This window comes from Panthera tigris, chromosome D1, assembly GCF_018350195.1.
Source record: "Panthera tigris isolate Pti1 chromosome D1, P.tigris_Pti1_mat1.1, whole genome shotgun sequence".
Taxonomy (NCBI): Eukaryota; Metazoa; Chordata; class Mammalia; order Carnivora; family Felidae; genus Panthera; species Panthera tigris.
Window position 1 is genome coordinate 61725389 of NC_056669.1, and position 20924 is coordinate 61746312.

The 20924-nt window shown below is 36.6% G+C and overlaps 2 protein-coding genes across 2 annotated transcripts; both read left to right on the forward strand.

The window, feature by feature from the left end:
• Positions 1 to 3605: 3605 nt before the first annotated feature.
• Positions 3606 to 4589, forward strand: LOC102956317 (olfactory receptor 56B1-like). The gene has a single exon (XM_007092232.2). It carries the CDS (start codon positions 3606 to 3608, stop codon positions 4587 to 4589), a length of 984 nt encoding a protein of 327 aa, XP_007092294.2.
• A 12681-nt stretch (positions 4590 to 17270) lies between these two features.
• On the forward strand, positions 17271 to 18254 carry LOC107179719 (olfactory receptor 56B1-like). Its single transcript, XM_015537923.2, has one exon. It carries the CDS (start codon positions 17271 to 17273, stop codon positions 18252 to 18254), a length of 984 nt encoding a protein of 327 aa, XP_015393409.2.
• Positions 18255 to 20924: the final 2670 nt, after the last annotated feature.

A 20924-nucleotide genomic window follows, 5' to 3' on the forward strand; every position in this document is an offset into this window, starting at 1 on the left:
TATACTCAAGGAAAAAAATAGAGAAAAAATTTTTTAAAGAAAAAAGTTAAAAAAAATAAAAAAAATTGTTCTTTGGTCATAAAAGTGATCAATTTTATCTTCAACATACCTTCTAAATCTATTCACTTTTCTCTATCTTCACTGCCCCTATCCTAGTGCAAGATAAAGTCATCTCTCCTTTGGGATTACTGTTACTCAACTGATTTACTTATATTTACCCTTGCCACACTTAATCTGGTGTCCACATTGCTGCGAGGTCCTAATTCTCCTTAAAAGCTTTCAGTGGTCCCTTATAACCCTGCATAAATTTGCTTACAAGTCTCTGGCCTCTGTCAGCTCAACAACTCTGTTTCACACCATATCTCATTTCTGTCACTTCTTAGTGCTCCAGCCACATTTATCCTCTTTTATTACTTGAATTTCGCGTGATCCCCTCGCTTCAGCATCTTAAAGTTCTTGGGCTCCTTTGCCTCCCCCTCCTTCCCATTACCAAATCCACACCATAGTTAAGTCTTTCTCAAACACGTGGCCTTGACACAAACCGGTGTTTCTTCTGGAAATCCCTCTCTGACACCAAGACTAAATTAATTCTCCCCATTATATGCTCTCATATTTCTGGGGGCTTTTGCTTCAAAGCACTTCTCCCAGTCTATAGGTAGATTTGTTAGATTCTTTACTTAGTGTTTTACCCCCTTGCCCCAACTAGGCCATTGTTTCCATGAGAACAGGGACCATGGCAGTTTTATTGACAATTTTATGCCTGCCATATTTTGTAAACACAGTAGGAACTCAATAGATATATATGGGGTGAATAAATACTTTCTCTTTTAACAGTTTATTTTTTAAGCATAACAACATAACCACAGAATTTAAAATCCCCTGAAATTTTGTACTTAAGAACAATTTAAACACTAATAAAGTTGCCCACTTTGTATAGGGCTATTTTGATTTCATAAATGAAGACATTTTTCTGCTTATGTAAGTTCTCAGTTTACATCGATAGGAAGTGTGTTTCTGAATCAATCTCCCTTCCAACCTTTTGGGATTTAATATCTTAGGAATTCTGCTTTCTCTATGGGCTGTTCTCTCTTCATGTCTCCAAGGGAAAGCTATTATCTTTAGATCACTGAGCTGTTTACTACTCCCCATAAAATCCAGAATCTCATAATTTCTATGCTATGTGTGAGCTGAAAACACATTCTCACCTCATGTGAAAGCTTCATTCTCAAAGAGTTGTGTCTTCTTTCCGGGTAGGAAACCCCTGCCATTGCCAGGACCTCAGACTGTGAGACTCTGCTCCTAACCACAGTTAAGTACTAAAACCTTGGCATGGTCACATTGGCTAAATCCAAGAGCATCCAATGGAGGCTGATCCTTAACCTTTTCTTATGTTGTTTTGCACAAGAGATCAACTCTTTCTTCTGTGCTATGAGGAAATAAAGGCTTAGAGAAGCTGTTCAAAGGGATTAAGGCTAGAATTAGAGAATATAATGTTTGTGTGATGATCTAGAAGTGATCTCATTTATAAAACAACTGCTAGATTGTCTTCAGGATGAATATATTAACTGTCTTACATACCAGGATCACACTCCATGTCCTGCTAAGCTTTAAGTGCTAAAAGAAATTGAAAACACTTATTTCCTTTCTGTAAACTCAAATCCGCTCCTTCTCTTAACTGTATCACACTAATATCTATCAGGAGAAAACATCAAAGATATAAGGCTGTGTCTTTGATATGAGGATATATAATAATAAATATTTGGCAAAAATACCAGGCCCCACACAGTCAAGTGGGTCACACGTCCAAGTTCTCAAGATGGAGCTATGAAGCTGAACTCCTCAGGAGTTCTGATCTAAAAGTCCAGAGTCAAAGTAGCTTCATCTTCAAGCCTCTTTTGTGTTTGCTTGGTTAAAATTTGCTGTGAACACATGTAGATGATTTTAGTGTTCACCAAGTTACGTTACTGTTAAAGAAGGAAGATTTTCCCCAAGATTAAGGGGTACATGTTTACCCAAACTTACAGGTGGCAAGACATTTCTGAAGAAAAAATACATCTAGTTGCTGACATGATCTTCTCTTGTTGGTGTTAACACGAGAGAATTTTAATTTCTTTCAGATATGTCTTTCTATATTTAAAGGTAATTATATGAAGAATAAATCCACAACTGCCTTATGTGCTATAAAAGAATTTAAACTATTTGAAAGAAAGGGTGAAGGCATGGATCATTCTAAGCAAGGGAATACCAGTTTTAGGAAGATCAGATGGCTGAGCAAAAGAAGGAAGCATGAGTAGAGGCACAAGTGACCAGGTAAGACTCAGAAGTAGCATTGCTGAGGAGAAAGTCTGCATGATGAAGTAGGGGAAGAAACCACAGGACAAGGGAGCAATTGTTGGCCAAAAGGAAAGGCTTGCTTGTTATTTTAAGGCTTGGCTGGTTGGGCTCCTGAACAGAATAAAAAGTACATGAAAAACACCAGCTTCTGAAGAAAGATGAGTCTAGTTTTGAACATGAATCTGAATATACAATGGCAGTTTCTTCAACATATGGGCAAGTAATTCTTGTTTGTTAATAAAATCAAAATCATCTTACTACCAGTGCCTAACTCTTGTATCTATATGCCTTTATAGATTCTTTAGGACTACACTAGAAAAAAAATCTATGGTTTGTCTCTATTAAGTCACTCCTTAAATCAACAAATTCAGTCGTGATCATTTAACTTTCCAAGCTATCCTTTTCTGAATTTTTCAGAAGTCCATACAAATCAGAATATTAAAAAAAATAGTTAGGGGTGCCTGGGTGTCTCAGTCGGTTAAGCATCCAACTTCAGCTCAGGTCAGGATCTTGCGGTTAGTGAGTCCGGGCCCAGCATTGGACTCTGTGCTGACAGTTCAGAGTCTGGAGCCTTCTTCGGATTCTCTGTCTCACTCTCTCTCTGCCCCTTCCCTGCTCACACTCTGTCTGTCTTTCTCAAAATAATAAATAAACATTAAAAAAATTTTTAAAGTTATTTCTCTTCCAATTTGCACCATACTTACGCGTGAAAATCTTTATAGTCTGTGGTATAAAATTTGTGGAGGCTATATAAAACATAAATGGACTTCTATAACAACCCTGAATAGTACAGCTAGAAAATTTCATCTCCATATTTCTGTACTTTAAAAAATTTTCCGTGTTGTTAATTAATAAAAACCTGAAATAATATTGAGACAAATATGAAGAAAACAAACACATCCACTTGATTCCACAAAATTTCTGAGGAAATAAAGAAAATTCAAAAAGAAAAAAAAGTAGAATCCTATGTATGTGATGGTCCCAAATTGAGATAACTGAGGATAAGCAAATGGAGATGTGAGACACATGCTGCACTGTCCCTCAATAGTCAACTGTGATAATTGCTCCTTACAAATTTACTTTCTACTATAAAAACCCCAGAACTTCATGGTACTTTATCTTAAATTACAGTAAGGGATGTACAACAGAGTTCATTTGGTTACAGCACCAACTATGCTATGTGGAGATAGGTTAAAAATAATGTTTGATGATAATATGGCTCAAAGAAAGCAACGTTGAAACCCATCTTTTTTTTTTTCTCTTAGGAAACAATGTCTGCATCTCTGAAAGGCTCTAATAGCTCCAAGTTCCAGGTGTCTGAGTTCATCCTGATGGGACTCCCAGGCATTCACAGCTGGCAACACTGGCTCTCCTTACCATTGGCACTACTCTACCTCTCAGCAATTGGTGCTAATATCCTCATCCTCGTCACCATCTGCCAGGACCCTGCTCTTCAGCAGCCTATGTACTCTTTCCTAGGCATCCTCTCTGTGGTGGACATGGGCCTGGCCACCACCATCATGCCCAAGATCCTGGCCATCTTCTGGTTTGATGCCAAGGTCATCAGCCTTCCTGAGTGTTTTGCTCAGATCTATGCCATTCACTGCTTTGTGGGCATGGAGTCTGGTATCTTCCTCTGCATGGCTTTTGATAGATACATAGCTATTTGTCGCCCTCTTCACTACCCATCAATCGTCACCAAGGCCTTAATCTTAAGAGCTACTGTGTTCATGGTACTAAGAAACGGTTTTCTTTCCCTTCCAGTGCCAGTGCTAGCAGCCCAGCGTAATTATTGTTCCAGGAATGAGATTGAGCACTGCCTGTGCTCTAACCTTGGGGTCACCAGCCTGGCTTGTGATGACAGGAGGCCAAACAGCATCTGCCAATTGGTTCTGGCATGGCTTGTAATGGGGAGTGACCTAGGTCTTATAATATTGTCATACATTTTGATTCTGCGCTCTGTACTTAAATTGAATTCTGCTGAAGCTGCCTCCAAAGCTCTGAGCACTTGTAGCTCCCATCTGATCCTTATCCTATTCTTCTACACTGTTGTTGTAGTGATTTCAGCAACTCATCTGGCAGAAACTAAGGCCCCTTTGGTTCCAGTTCTACTCAATGTGCTGCACAACATCATCCCCCCTTCCCTCAACCCTATGGTTTATGCACTTAGGACTAAAGAACTCAGGGCAGGCTTCCAAAAGGTGTTTTGTTTGAGCTTAGAAAAGAAAACAAGGCACCAGAGACCTTCTCCATGATGTACATGAACTTCAGCTCCTTCTAAGACGGATAGTAGAATTTCAAATATGAAGGGGGAAGTGAATTGCCTTTGAGATATCTTTTTCACATTGTAAAAGCATCTGGAAACAATAACAACAAAAACATTCTAATTAGCTCCAAAATATTGACAAGAGCTGAATATATTGGAGGAGAAGTATTTTCTACCAAACCAAATGGAATACAAACTAGAATTTATGATTTATATCTCTCCCCGTAAATAAAAATTAACATAACAAAAACACACAACCAAGAAATAAGTGATTGGGGCATGAGTTACAGATCATGCTTGTTTATAGATAGCTGTACCTTGGGAACAATGTCTGTCTGACTGAACAAGTGTCATTCCAGTGTCTACAGAGGGAGGAATAGAATATACTTCAGATGAACAAAGCCAAATCAGTCTATGATGGCGCTTGGGATGGAATAGGGCAAGATGACCAGACTTCGATAAACAGAACCCAAAAGATACAGATAGATTTAGTAAGTCTAAAGATAAAAGCCTATTGGCAATTCTGGCTTTCAATGAAAAACATTTTTTCTATTCTAAGGTCATATTTGATGCTTTTATACACACTGAACATTAATACGCTCCTTGAAATTCCAAAGCTAAAATTTTAAATTATGAATAAACCATTTACTTTAAACAGAAAATGGCAAAGTCATTTTAGCTAGTTGCCATATGATTTAAGTGTAAATTTGAGAAACTCTCATTTTAAAACTTTCCTTTTGTATTAATAACCTGAGAAAGTGAATAATTGTTTTTATGGTTTGTGTTGTAAAGTCACCTTATCAAAGCTGGAAATGAAACAATATGACACAATTAGCTTAGTACACACTATCGAGCTTTTTATTTCCCCAGAGTGATCTTGACCTAAGAGTTTTGTTAGAATTCTCTTTTTCTGATCTTAATATATTCTCCCCAATTGTTTGGTATTCTGTTTACCTAAAATAAATGTGTGTGTGTGTGGCAGTTTTTAAACTTTTGTATATAGTTTTCATTCTGATATACTCTTTTGTACCACATATATAATATTAAAACTTAATTAGAATTATATTTAAATTAATGTGCAGTTTATATAATTTATATTTACTGACAAATCAATATATTTGTTCCACTTTTGTCATCTTACTGTTTCTTTGCACTTTCTTTGTGTTTTCGTTACCTACTTTATCATTGGAATTCTTTATTCATTTATCTATTCTAATAATCTTGAGGAAGATGTCCTGTATTGCTTTTTCCTGTAATAGTTTTTTTATGCCTTCCAAGTAATAATATTTTGATGATAATTTACTAGTTATAAAATTCAAGTATAAAATGTCATTTATTTATTTATTTATCCATCTATTAGTTATTTTTTTAATGTTTATGTATTTATTTTTAAGAGACAGAGAGTGTGGAAAGGGCAGAAAGAGAAGGAGAGAGAGAATCCCAAGCAGGCTCTACACTGCCCATGAGGGGCTCGATCTCATGAACCATGAGATCATGACCTGAGTCAAAATCGGGAGTAGGATGCTTAACTGAGTTACCCATGCACCCCAGTAATATCTGAATCTTTTAATTTATGTTTATTTATTTATTTCGAGACAGGGAGAGAGAGAGAGAGAGAATGAATGGAGGAAGGGGAGAGAGAGAGAGCGAGAGGGAGAGAGAGAATCCCAAGCAGGCTCCATGCTCAGCGCAGAGACTGATGGCGGGACTCGATCTCACAACCATGAGATCATGACCTGAGCTGAATTCAAGAGTCACTCACTTAACCAATTGAGCCACCCAGTGCCCCTCCATCTATTATTTATTTTAAAAAATGTATTGAGTATCTTATATGTTCCATATGGTTTGCTAGACACTGAGGATGTAATTATAAATACAAAATGCCCTCAATATCAAGTTTCATTGAATTTTGGAAATTTCTACATTTATATTGATTTTTGTAGTATCATGAGGTAAATAAAATGAAAGAATAATTCTTCAAACAAATCAATTCCTTACCTCTAATCATGGCTGCTTTTGTAACTACATTATTTAAAGATTATTTAGAGGGTGTGTCAGTATTATCACATCCAAGGGACATTTGAGTCTTTCCGAAGGTTTTCCTTGAAGAATGAATAGGAATTACCTACATTGGAGGGGGACCGGCAGGGAGCAACAAAAGGACAGAGGACCTTGTGTCCCAAAACCAAGGGTATCAGTGAGATGTGAGTAGGAAATAGCAAATAGCAACAAGAGGCAACACTGTCATTTTCGTTTCAATCCTTCAGAATCCTATTAATGCTTCAGGTCTAAGAGTACTTGTCCTTTTCTCTTAGAAGCTTCTCCTGAGATGAGCCTGAATACCCACGTGCTCCTATGCCACCAAGTATAACTTTAAAATTGCAACGACATGAGAAGAGGCCCTTGAAGACCATGCTCATCACATGTCCAACTTGTGTTTCCTTGCTATTCCAATCATGTTATCTTTGGCAAATCTCATCTGTCCTCTCTTGGCATCATACATGATGCAGAATTTCCATGTGACTATTTCCCCTATTTGATGATCTTAAAATAGTCAAATTTTTTTGATGGAGGGTAGAATTAACATTTCCTCTGATGGCACATAGAAGAGAATTTGTTTAGTGGCAAACTCAGTTGCTTTCCATGGCATTTACTTTTGAAAACATGCCAAAATTGCAGTCTGAAAGAATATACAAATATAGGTATTGAGTACTTGAAATGTTGTAGTATGTTTTACCATACTATCTCCTTCATTTTCTCAGCAATGTATTTCATTTTGTTCTTGATAAATTATAATATACAGGTACAATTTCACAATTGCAGTTTGAGGAATCCTAACAACCTGGAATTCACATACCTGTTGACTATATATGGAAAAAGAATATTCACAGCACTTCACAAGAGCTCTCTACATTCGCCATATGTGCAGGTGGTTGTAGATTATTTATTCTCATTGTTATCTAGAATTTCATTGTGGGGTTTTATTTACCCATTCTAGCAATAATGGGCATTCAGGCATTTTCCAGTTTTAGATTACTAATATATTACAATTATGCTACAAAGAACATTCTTATGGATGTGTTTTCATAAAACTATGTATGCATTTTTGTTAGGAATGGACCTGATGGTCATACATATATTCGTCATTAGCAGACAGGCCAAAAATAATTTAAATCTACACTCCTACCCACAGTTGTTCCATGTTTTCACCAATGCTTGGTATTATTAGTCTTTTTTCATCTCAGTGATTTAGTTTGATATGTATTGCTATGTCATGAGAGACTCAATTTCCATTCATTTTCCTAATGACTAGAGAAGTTGGTGCCTATTTACATGTTTAGTGGCACCTTTTTGCTCCTCTTTTGTGAAAAGTGTAAGTAATCTGTCCCATCCCACCCCATTTATTATTATTGTAGAAGTTGAAGACCGTGTTAAGCAATGATGAGAAGACAAAGACAGTTAACAGAGGGTAAATTTGAGTGTGATAGATTTCAAAGTGTTTGCAGAGACTCTTATACCCTGAATTAAAAAGAACACGGCTGGGGTGCCTGGGTGGCTCAAGTAGTTCAGCGTCCAACTCCTGATTTTGGCTAAAGTCATGATCTCACAGTTTGTGAGTTTGAGCCTGACATTGGGCTCTGTGCTGACAGTGCAGACCTTGCTTGAGATCCTTTCTCTCTCCCTCTCTCTGAGTTCCTCCCTGCTTGTGTTCTTTCTCTCAAAATAAATGAATAAACTTTAAAAAATATTAAAAAAAAAAAGAACATAGCCGAGGAGTAATTTTGGCCTTGAAAATGGAATTGCAAAACTCAATAGTCATTTAATGCTCAGCAAGACAGGTATCTTATACTAAGGACTTGTTCTTGGTCTGGAAAACCTGGGATTCTGAAAAATGGGATGTGGATTCTGGATGGATGCCCATTGAGGATTTGGCTCTGCGTATCTCTGAATCGTTAAAGAGTTTGGTCTACCCCTTTATTTGTAAGAGCTAGTGCTACCTTAATGTGGGAAGGTGAATGAAGACACCTCAATGAAGATGTGTGTCTCCTGGTACGGTTATTACCCTCTCACGGTTTCCAAGCTGGTAACTAAGGTTAAATCTCGTTGTGACTATACTATGAGTGAGTTGCAAGGGAAAGATAGTACGTCTTAACAGGAGTCAAGATATTGGAATTTAAGGATGTTTGATCGAGGAAACCAGAACATAAGACATGAGAGCATAGGAAAAGGGGCATCTGGATAGCTCATTCGGTTAAGGATCTGGCTCTTGGTTTGGGCTCAGGTCATGATCTCACAGTTCATTTATTTGTTTATTTTTTAATTAAATTCAAGTTAGTTAGCATACAGCACAGTCTTGGCTTCCAAAGTAGAACCCAGCGATTCATCACTTACATATAACACCCAGTGCTCATCCCAACAAGTGCGCTCCTTAATACCCATCACCCATTTAGCCCATCCCCTACCCACTTCCCCTCTAGTAACCCTCAGTTTGTTCTCTGTATTTAAGAGTCTCTGATGGTTTGCTCCCTCTCTGTTTTTATCTTATTTGTCCTTCCCTTCCCCTGTGTTCATCTGTTTTGTTTCTTAAATTCCATATATGAGTAAATTCATATGATATTTGTCTTTCTCTGACTGATTTATTTGGCTAGCATAAATACCCTGGTTCCATCCATGTTGTTCCAAATGGCAATATTTCATTCTTTTTCATCGCTGAGTAGTATACCACCTCATCTTTACCCATTCATCAGTTGATGGACATTTGGTCTATTTCCATTAATTTTCTATTGTTGATAGGGGTGCTATAAACATTGGGGTGCATATGCCCCTTCGAATCAGCATTTTTGTATTCTACTAAATACATAGTAGTGCAATTGCTGGGCTGTAGGGTAGTTCTACTTTTAATTTTTTGAGAAACCTCTATGCTGTTTTCCACAGTGGCTGCACCAGTTTGCATTTCCACCAGCAGTGCAAAAGGGTTCTCCTTTCTCCACATCTTTACCAACATCTGTTGTTTCCTGAGTTGTTCATTTTAGCCAGCTATGAAGTGGTATCTTTGTGGTTTTGATTTGTATTTCCCTGATGAGGAGTGATGTTGAGCATCTTTTCATGTGTCTGTTGGTCATATGGATGTCTTCTTTAGAAAGGTGCCTATTCATCTCTTCTGCCTATTTCTTCACTGGATTATTTGTTTTATGGGTGCTGAGTTTCATAAGTTCTTTACAGACGTTGGATACTAACCCTTTATCCAATATGTCAGTTGCAAATATTTTCTTTCATCCCATTCTTTGCCTTTAGTTTCATTGAATGATGTTTTATTCAATCATAATAACCTTAGTTTGGAATGATTAATTATATAATATTAGATGAAAATATCAGTATATGTTGCAGTACATTATCATCATTTTTGTTAAAACATATATAATACATGCATATCAACACATTTACATATATATAATTCTCAAATCAGGATAAAAATATAACAGATTCCTTCTGAATTGGAGAACTATAAGTGCTTTTTGATCTCCATTCTTTTTTCTCAGGTTTTTAATGTATGTCGGTGTTACTTTTTTTCCTATTTTAAACAGATAAAAAATTAAAATCAGTAATTTTTCAAAAAATTATTGCTATCATCATGATTATTTCAGGGTTTTATATTGATCTATTTTTTCCCTAACTTAATATGTAGGTGTAATAAGTCTAAACTTTTGTTCCCCGTATTTTTTAGATTGCCATAATTGTCGTCTTTTCTTCTCTTAAAATCTACTCTTGAAACCAATATTACACTATGTGTTAACTAACTAGAGTTTAAATAAAATCTTGAAACAAAAATAAAACTAAACTAGGGACCATGTTTACATCTTTCTTAGCATAGCTTAGAGAGTAGAAAGTTTTAAATAAATAGCCATCAAATGGAAAGATGAAATAATACACGAATAAAAGAAGAAATTAGAAAAAAGAATTTGTGTGTGAATGAGAAAAAAACTTCTCTGCTTAAGTGCTTTTGATCTATTTTTCCATTGGACAGGGGAGAAAAAGGAAACATAAATGTGTGCTGAATATCGAGTCCTAGTTTTAATTAAAAATAACTTGTGTTTGGGGCGCCTGGGTGGTTCAGTTGGCTAAGCTTTGACTTCAGCTCAGGTGATTATTTCACAGTTCATGAGTTAGAGCCCTGCGTTGGGCTCTGGGTTGACAGATCAGAGCCTGGAGCCTGCTTCAGATTCTGTCTCCCACTCTCTGACCCTCCCCCACTTGTGCTCTGTCTCCCTCTCTGGCAAGAATAAACATTAAAAAATAAATTAAAAAAATAACTTGGGTTCAATTTCATTCTCTACTTTCCTGTACATGTATGCTAACACACAAACACACACATATGAAATTATCCACTTATTTATGTATAACTATTTGGGCACTAAGAATGGATAGTTATAGCTGTTTTTCTTCCTCCCGCAGAGGTTTAGCTTGATCCCCACACCAACACTTGTGTCTCCAATACTCTGACATGGTCCCTTGGGACACATGACACACATTTTCCTTTAAAGTCTTGGTCCAATAGTACAGATATCAAGGAAGTTGATTGGCTGCTACACATGCACAGTCATTCTAGGATTGTGATTTCTTTAACAAGATCCTAAATACCTGGACTAGACTGCATTCAGCCCACTGTTTTGCTATCCAGGAACTAAGGTATTTAAGACATACAAAAGAGGGGCTAGTGACAAGATTTCTTTCTTTCTTTCTTTCTTTCTTTCTTTCTTTGTTTCTTTGTTTCTTTGTTTCTTTCCTTTTTTTTTCAATAGGCAGTAAGATAAGGCAGAGAGGGGTTTGTGTATATATCAATTGCTTATTATTTTTCCAGAAATAAATCTTCAATTTCATTCACATAATTTGAATGCAGAAATATTGTGTGGATTTGAGTGTTTTTATTAAATACGTGTTTTTCCAAATATGGCATTAAAATTCAGTACAACTATTGTGATTATGATCATCTATGTTACATCTCTATCTAAATAGGAATCTTTATGTCAGTGGTCGTGGAAGTTGGACATGAATCACTCTCATGACAAGGAGAAATGGAAGAACAGTTAGAAAATAGTTCTCCACCATTAGATCAATGACCCGTTCACTCCGGCTTCTTACCTGTCCTGCCCCTGTTCCTCAAAATCAGAGTGCAATTTTCCTTTATTATTTTCTAGAGAGACTGAGCTATGGCTTTACTTCATTGTTTTTGGGTAGCAAAAAGCACATGGGTGTGTCTTTGCCACACCCTCATAGGCAAAGAAAAACATGGATGTAAAGAATTAAAGATGGTCTCGTGGAAAAACAAATTTTCTTACCTAGGGTTGAAGAATCAGACAGCAGGTGATATCAAAACTGCATTTTGTAAGTTTGGTGATAGTCATGTGTTAACATTACCATTCCAGTAACCCTGTCTACAGGCCAGCATAATATAAGTCAAATGTCCTTGTGGAAGAAATTGAATTCTGATGCATCAAAAATATTTTAAATTTGTTTTGAGAAAAGAAAACTGCTTAAATTTGTAGTTAATACTTAGTTCTTTAACTTAGATCTTGGAGAGTTTTGCAAATATGTTGAAGTTGGGACCCAAATTATTGTGTAAGCATAAAGCCAGTTTTAGTGACTAAAGCTATGCAGATAAAAAGGAAATTGAGGAGTGTAAAGAGAATGTTTAGCATTTTTTATAAAATACATCCTTTCAAAGAGTGCGTTTGTAATCCCAGAAAAATATTTTTAGTTTTCAATTTAGTGGTACTTATGAGTTTTTAAAATATTTATTTATTTTGAGGGACAGAGAGAGAGAGAGAGAGAGAGAGAGGCAGGGAGAGAAAATCCCAACCAGCCTCCATGCTGTGAGCAATCAGCCATCAGTGCAGACCCTCTCTCCCAGCCTGACCTCAGGACTGAGGGTTTAGGACTTGAGCTGATATCAAAGGTTGGATGCTCTACCTACTGAGCCAGCCAGATAGACCTAGTGGTACTTATGTTTTTCTTGTTTTCTCTACCTGCCTCTTATACACAGATATATAGTTAAAATGCAATAGATGTAAGGAAATACACTTGGATAAAAAAACATAGTAACTTTTTCTCCAACCCAAGCAGTTCTTTCTGGGTAGAAATCAAGACACTGAACTAGTATCGTTCACTCTTGTTATGAGACTCTAACTTCAAAAGCTGTAATATTGCATTGTGCACCTGCTATTTATAATACAAGTATAGTAACCAATGACTGAACATCACAGTTCAATCATTCAAGAGAGATTGTCCAATGTATTAAAATGGGATAGAGGGAGAAAAGAATAGTGATCCTTATAGACTAGTTTATACTCAATTTTAATAAGTTATTCAAAGATAATTTTATAAATCTTTTTTTGATTACAAGTGTAACTGTGTGTGTATAATTTGTTTTAAATTTATATTTTTCTTGGGGCATCTGGGTGACTCAAGTGGTTAAGTGTCTGAATTTGGCTCAGGTCATGATCTCATGGTACCTGGTTTTGAGCCTGGTGTTGGGCTCTGTGCTGACAGCTCAGAGCCTGGAGCCTGCTTCAGATTCTGTGTCTCCCTCTCTCTCTGCCGCTCCCCTACTCACACTCTGTCTCACTCTCTCTCAAAAAGAAATAAACATTAAAAAATTAAATTTATATTTTTCTTAACGACATATGTGTAACAAAACTTAGAGTATATAATGTTACCTATAAATATAAATTATGAATTTACTAAGTCTAAAGATAAAAGCTTCTTGGCAGTTCTGTTCTTCAGAGAAACATTTTTTTTAATTGCAAAGGTCGTATTTGTGGTTTTTATACAAATGAAAATTAATACATTCCTTGAAATTCCAAAGCTAAAATTTAAAATGATGAACAAAACATTTCTCTTAAACAGAAAATTGAAAGTCACTTTAACAAGCTGACATATGATTTAAGTGTAAATTTGAGAAGCCCTCATTTTAAAACTTTCCCTTTGTATTAATAAACTGAGAAAGTGAATTTAATTGTTTTTATGGTGTGGGTTGTAAAGAAACCTTATCAAACCTGGAAATGAAATAATCTGATACAATTAACTTTAATTACACACTGTCAAGATTTCTATTTTCCCTAAGTGATATTGACCAACATGTTTTGCTTTGAATTCTCTTTTCCTGACATTAATTTATTCTCCCCAATTCTTTGGTATCTTGTTTACCTAAAAAGAATACAGATTTTAAACTTTTGTGTATAGCTTTCATTCTGATACACTTTTTTGGTAATGCATATATAAGTTTTAAAGTTAATTAGAGTTATAATTAAATTAATGGGTAGTTCAAATAATTTATATTTACTGACAAACCAATATGTCTCTTCCACTTTTGTCATCTTTTTTTTCTTTGCACATTCTTTGTATTTCCTTTATTTCCGTAGTTATCATGGGAATGCTTTATTTGTCTTTCCTAATAGTCTTCAGTAAGTTGTTCTTTATTGCTTTTCCTATAGTAGTTACTTTTATGCCTTCCAAGTAATAATACTTAGATTATAGTTACTAATTATAAAATTCAAGTGTAAATGTTATTTGTGTATTTATTTGTGCAGTCATTTATCCATCTATTATTCATTTTTTAAATGTGTATTAGTTTCTAAGAGAGAGAGAAAGAGAGAGAGTGCACAAGTGGGGGATGAATAGAGAGAGAGAATCCCGAGCAAGCTCTGCACTGTCAACACAGATCCCAACACAGGGCTCGATCTCATGAACCATGAGATCATAACCTGAGTCGAAATCAAGAGTAGGATGCTTAACCAACTGAGCCACCCAGGCATCCCAGTAATATCTTAATCATTTTTTAATGTTTATTTATTTATTTTGAGGATGGAGAGAGAGAGAGAGAGAGAGAGAGAGAGAGAGAGAGAAAGAATGATGGGGTAGGGACAAAGAAAAGGGACAGAGAGAATCTCAAGCAGGCTCCAGGTAGGAAACCTTTCCCAGTGAAAAACTGCCATTGCCAGGACTTCAGACTATGAGTCTCTGCCCCTGACCACAGTTAAGTACTAAAACCTTGGCATGCTCACACTGGCAAAACCCCAGAGCATCCAATGGAGCATCCCTTTTTAAAAAAAAAAACAACTTATTTTTAAACTTATTTATTTATTATGAGAGAGACAGAGACATCTTGATGGGGGGTGGGGTGGGGCAGGGGCAGAGAGAGAGGAAGTGAGAGAATCTCAAGCAGGATATATGCTGCCAGCACAGAACCCAATGGGGGGGTTTGAACTCATGAAACCATGAGATCATGACCTGAGCTGAAACCAAGAGTCAGATGCTTAACCGACTGAGCCATCCTGGTACCCCTTTTTTTAAAAAATGTTTTTAAGTTTATTCCAATGGCTCATCCTTAATCTTTTCTTATGTTGTTTTGGCAATATTTTGTACAAGGGATTTACTCTTTTCTCTGTCCTAGGAGGAAATAAAGGCTTGGAGAAGCTTTTTCAAAGGGATTAGGGCTAGAATTAGAGAAGATAGGGTTTGTGTGGTGATTTAGAAGTGACCTCATTTTTAAAACAGCTGCTAGATTGTCTTCAGGATGAATATATTAACTGTCTTACGTAGCAGGGTCACACTCCATGTCTTGCCAACCTTTAAGTGCTAAAAAAAATGGAAAACACTTATTTCTTTTCTGTGAACTCAAATCTGCTCTTTCTCTTAACGGTATCACACTAATATCAACGAAGAGAAAACATCAAAGATACAAGGCTGTGTCTTTGATATGATGATATATAATAATAAGTGAGTATTTGACAAAAATACCAGACCCCATACAGTCAAGTGGGTCACACACGTCCAAGTTCTCGAGATGGAGCTGTGAAGTTGAACTCCTCAGGAGTTCTGACCTAAAAGTCCAGAGTCAAACTAGTTTCACCTCCAAGCCTCTTTGTGTCTGTTTGGTTAAAATCTGCTGCGAATACGTACAGATAATTTTCGTGTTCACCAAATTACATTACCGTTAAAGAAGGATGATTTCCCCATAATTAGGCGGTACATGTTTATCTAAACAGGAGGCAAGACATTTCTGAAAAAAAAAAATGCATCTAGTTGTTAACATGAACCTTCTTTGGTTGGTGATAATATGAGAGAATTTTAATATTTCTTCAGATTTGTTTTTCTATATTTAAAAGTAATTATATCAAAAATAAATCCATAACTGCCTTATGTGCTAGAAGGAATTTAAACTATTTGAAAGAAAGGGTGAGGGCATGGATCATTCTAAGCAAGAGAATACCAGTTTTAGGAATTTCAGATGGCTGAGCAAAGGAAGGAAGCATGAGGCACGAGTGAGCAGGTAAGACTCAGAAGCAGCAACACTCAGGAGACGGGCTGCATGATGAAGTAAGAGGAAGAAACCACAGGAGAAGGGAGCAATTGCTGGCCAAAAGAAAAGGCTGGTTTGTTATTTTCAGGCTTGGCTGGTTGGGATCCTGAATAGAATAAAAAGTACATGAAAAACACCAGCGGGAAGAAAGATGAGTCTAGTTTCGACCATGATGAATCTGAATATACAATGACAGTTTCTTCAATATATGGGCAAGTAATTCTTGTTTGTTAATAAAATCAAAATTATCATACTACCTGTGTCTAATTCCTGTATTTATATGCCTTTGTAGATTCTCTAGGACTAAACTAGAAACAAATTTCTAAGATTTGTCTCTATTAAGTCACTCCTTAAATCAACAAATTCAGTCATGATCACTTAATTTTTCAAGCTAGTCTTTTGTGATCTTCTTAGAAGTCGATATAAAGTCGAATATTAAAAAAAGTTATTTCTGTTCTAATTTGCATCATACTTATGTTTGAAAATCCTTAAAGTCTGTGATATAAAATTTGTGGAGGCTATATAAAACCTTAATGGACATCTATAACAACTAGGAATGGTGAAACTACAAAATTTCATCTTCGATAATTCTGCATTTAAAAAGTCTCCTTGTTGTCAGTTAATAAAAATCTGAAGCAGTATTGAGACATTATGAAGAAAACACACATCCACTTGATTCCACAAAATTTCTGAAGAGATGAAGACAGTTCAAAAGAAAAAAACTAGAATCTTATTCATGTGATGGTCCCATTTTCTTTTCTTTTTCTTTTCTTTTCTTTACTTTTCTTTTTTCTTTTCTCTTCTCTTCTTTTCTTTTCTTTTCTCTTTCCTTTTCTTTTCCTTTCCTTTCCTTCCTTTTCTTTTTTTTTCTTTTCTTCTCTTTTCTTTAATTTTATTTAAATCCAGATTAGTTAACATAGTGTAATTATGGTTTCATGAGTAGAATTTAGTTATTCATTACTTACATATAACCTCCAGTGCTCATCCCAACAAGTGCCCTCCTTAATGCTGTGATGGTCCTGAATTGAAAGAAATAAGGATAAGGCAAATAGAGATTTGAGATGCATGCTGAATTGTCCCTCAATAGTCAGCCGTGATAACTGCTCCTTATAAGTTTAATTTCTACTATAAAAACCCCGGAACTTCATGGTACTTTATCTTAAATTACAGTAAGGGATGTACAACAGAGTTCATTTGGTTACAGCACCAACTATGCTATGTGGAGATAGGTTAAAAATAATGTTTGATGATAATATGGCTCCAAGAAAGCAACGTTGAAACCCATCTTTTTTTTTTTTCTCTTAGGAAACAATGTCTGCATCTCTGAAAGGCTCTAATAGCTCCAAGTACCAGGTGTCTGAGTTCATCCTGATGGGACTCCCAGGCATTCACAGCTGGCAACACTGGCTCTCCTTACCATTGGCACTACTCTACCTCTCAGCAATTGGTGCTAATATCCTCATCCTCGTCACCATCTGCCAGGACCCTGCTCTTCAGCAGCCTATGTACTCTTTCCTAGGCATCCTCTCTGTGGTGGACATGGGCCTGGCCACCACCATCATGCCCAAGATCCTGGCCATCTTCTGGTTTGATGCCAAGGTCATCAGCCTTCCTGAGTGTTTTGCTCAGATCTATGCCATTCACTGCTTTGTGGGCATGGAGTCTGGTATCTTCCTCTGCATGGCTTTTGATAGATACATAGCTATTTGTCACCCTCTTCACTACCCATCAATCGTCACCAAGGCCTTAATCTTAAGAGCTACTGTGTTCATGGTACTAAGAAATGGCCTGTTTGTCATTCCAGTGCCAGTGCTAGCAGCCCAGCGTAATTATTGTTCCAGGAATGAGATTGAGCATTGCCTGTGCTCTAACCTTGGGGTCACCAGGCTGGCTTGTGACGACTGGAGGCCAAACAGCATCTGCCAATTGGTTCTGGCATGGCTTGGAATGGGGAGTGACCTAGGTCTTATAATATTGTCATACACTTTGATTCTGCGCTCTGTACTTAAACTGAATTCTGCTGAAGCTGCCTCCAAAGCTCTGAGCACTTGTAGCTCCCATCTGATCCTTATCCTATTCTTCTACACTGTTGTTGTAGTGATTTCAGTAACTCATCTGGCAGAAACTAAGGCCTCTTTGGTTCCAGTTCTACTCAATGTGCTGCACAACATCATCCCCCCTTCCCTCAACCCTATGGTTTATGCACTTAGGACTAAAGAACTTAGGGCAGGCTTCCAAAAGGTGTTTTGTTTGAGCTTAGAAAAGAAAACAAGGCACCAGAGACCTTCTCCATGATGTACATGAACTTCAGCTCCTTCTAAGACGGATAGTAGAATTTCAAATATGAAGGGGGAAGTGAATTGCCTTTGAGATATCTTTTTCACATTGTAAAAGCATCTGGAAACAATAACAACAAAAACATTCCAATTAGCTCCAAAATATTGACAGAGCTGAATATATTGGAGAAGTATTTTCTACCAAACCAAATGGAATACAAACTAGAATTTATGATTTATATCTCTCCCCGCAAATAAAAATTAACATGACAAAAACACACAACCAAAGAAATAAGTGATTGGGACATGAGTTACAGATCATGCTTGTTTATAGATAGGTGTACCTTGGGAACAATGTCTGTCTGACTGAACAAGTGTCATTCCAGTGTCTACAGAGGGAGGAATAGAAAATACTTCAGATGAACAAAGCCAAATCAGTCTATGATGGCGCTTGAGATGGAATAAGGCAAGATGACCAGACTTCGATAAACAGAACCCAAAAGATACAGATAGATTTAGTAAGTCTAAAGATAAAAGCCTATTGGCAATTCTGGCTTTCAATGAAAAACATTTTTTCTATTCTAAGGTCATATTTGATGCTTTTATACACACTGAACATTAATACGCTCCTTGAAATTCCAAAGCTAAAATTTTAAATTATGAATAAACCATTTACTTTAAACAGAAAATGGCAAAGTCATTTTAGCTAGTTGCCATATGATTTAAGTGTAAATTTGAGAAACTCTCATTTTAAAACTTTCCTTTTGTATTAATAAACTGAGAAAGTGAATAATTGTTTTTATGGTTTGTGTTGTAAAGACACCTTATCAAAGCTGGAAATGAAACAGTATGACACAATTAGCTTAGTACACACTATCGAGCTTTTTATTTCCCCAGAGTGATCTTGACCTAAGAGTTTTGTTAGAATTCTCTTTTTCTGATCTTAATATATTCTCCCCAATTGTTTGGTATTCTGTTTACCTAAAATAAATGTGTGTGTGTGTGTGTGTGTGTGTGTGGCAGTTTTTAAACTTTTGTATATAGTTTTCATTCTGATATATCTTTTGTACCACATATATAATATTAAAACTTAATTAGAATTATACTTAAATTAATATGCAGTTTATATAATTTATATTTACTGACAAATCAATATATTTGTTCCACTTTTGTCATCTTACTGTTTCTTTGCACTTTCTTTGTATTTTCTTTACCTACTTTATCATTGGAATTCTTTTTTTTTTATTTGTTTTTTAATATATGAAATTTACTGTCAAATTGGTTTCCATGCAACACCCAGTGCTCATCCCAAAAGGTGCCCTCCTCAATACCCATCACCCACCCTGCCCTCCCTCCCACCCCCCATCAACCCTCAGTTTGTTCTCAGTTTTTAACAGTCTCTTATGCTTTGGCTCTCTCCCACTCTAATCTCTTTTTTTTTTTTCCTTCCCCTCCCCCATGGGTTTCTGTTATGTTTCTCAGGATCCACATAAGAGTGAAACCATATGGTATCTATCTTTCTTTGTATGGCTTATTTCACTTAGCATCACACTCTCCAGTTCCATCCACGTTGCTACAAAAGTCCACATTTCATTCTTTCTCATTGCCACGTAGTATTCCATTGTGTATATAAACCACAATTTCTTTATCCATTCATCAGTTGATGGACATTTGGGCTCTTTCCATAATTTGGCTATTGTTGAGAGTGCTGCTATAAACATTGGGGTACAAGTGCCCCTATGCATCAGTACTCCTGTATCCCTTGGATAAATTCCTAGCAGTGCTATTGCTGGGTCATAGGGTAGGTCTATTTTTAATTTTTTGAGGAACCTCCACACTGCTTTCCAGAGCGGCTGCACCCATTTGCATTCCCACCAACAGTGCAAGAGGGTTCCCTTTTCTCCACATCCTCTCCAGCATCTATAGACTCCTGATTTGTTCATTTTGGCCACTCTGACTGGCGTGAGGTGATATCTGAGTGTGGTTTTGATTTGTATTTCCCTGATAAGGAGCGACGTTGAACATCTTTTCATGTGCCTGTTGGCCATCGGATGTCTTCTTTAGAGAAGTGTCTATTCATGTTTTCTGCCCATTTCTTCACTGGGTTATTTGTTTTTCGGGTGTGGAGTTTGGTGAGCTCTTTATAGATTTTGGATACTAGCCCTTTGTCCGATATGTCATTTGCAAATATCTTTTCCCATTCCGTTGGTTGCCTTTTAGTTTTGTTGGTTGTTTCCTTTGCTGTGCAGAAGCTTTTTATCTTCATAAGGTCCCAGTAATTCACTTTTGCTTTTAATTCCCTTGCCTTTGGGGATGTGTCGAGTAAGATTGCTACGGCTGAGGTCAGAGAGGTCTTTTCCTGCTTTCTCCTCTAAGGTTTTGATGGTTTCCTGTCTCACATTCAGGTCCTTTATCCATTTTGAGTTTATTTTTGTGAATGGTGTGAGAAAGTGGTCTAGTTTCAACCTTCTGCATGTTGCTGTCCAGTTCTCCCAGCACCATTTGTTAAAGAGACTGTTTTTTTTCCATTAGATGTTCTTTCCTGCTTTGTCAAAGATGAGTTGGCCATACGTTTGTGGGTCTAGTTCTGGGGTTTCTATTCTATTCCGTTGGTCTATGTGTCTGTTTTGTGCTGTCTTGATGATGACAGCTTTGTAGTAGAGGCTAAAGTCTGGGATTGTGATGCCTC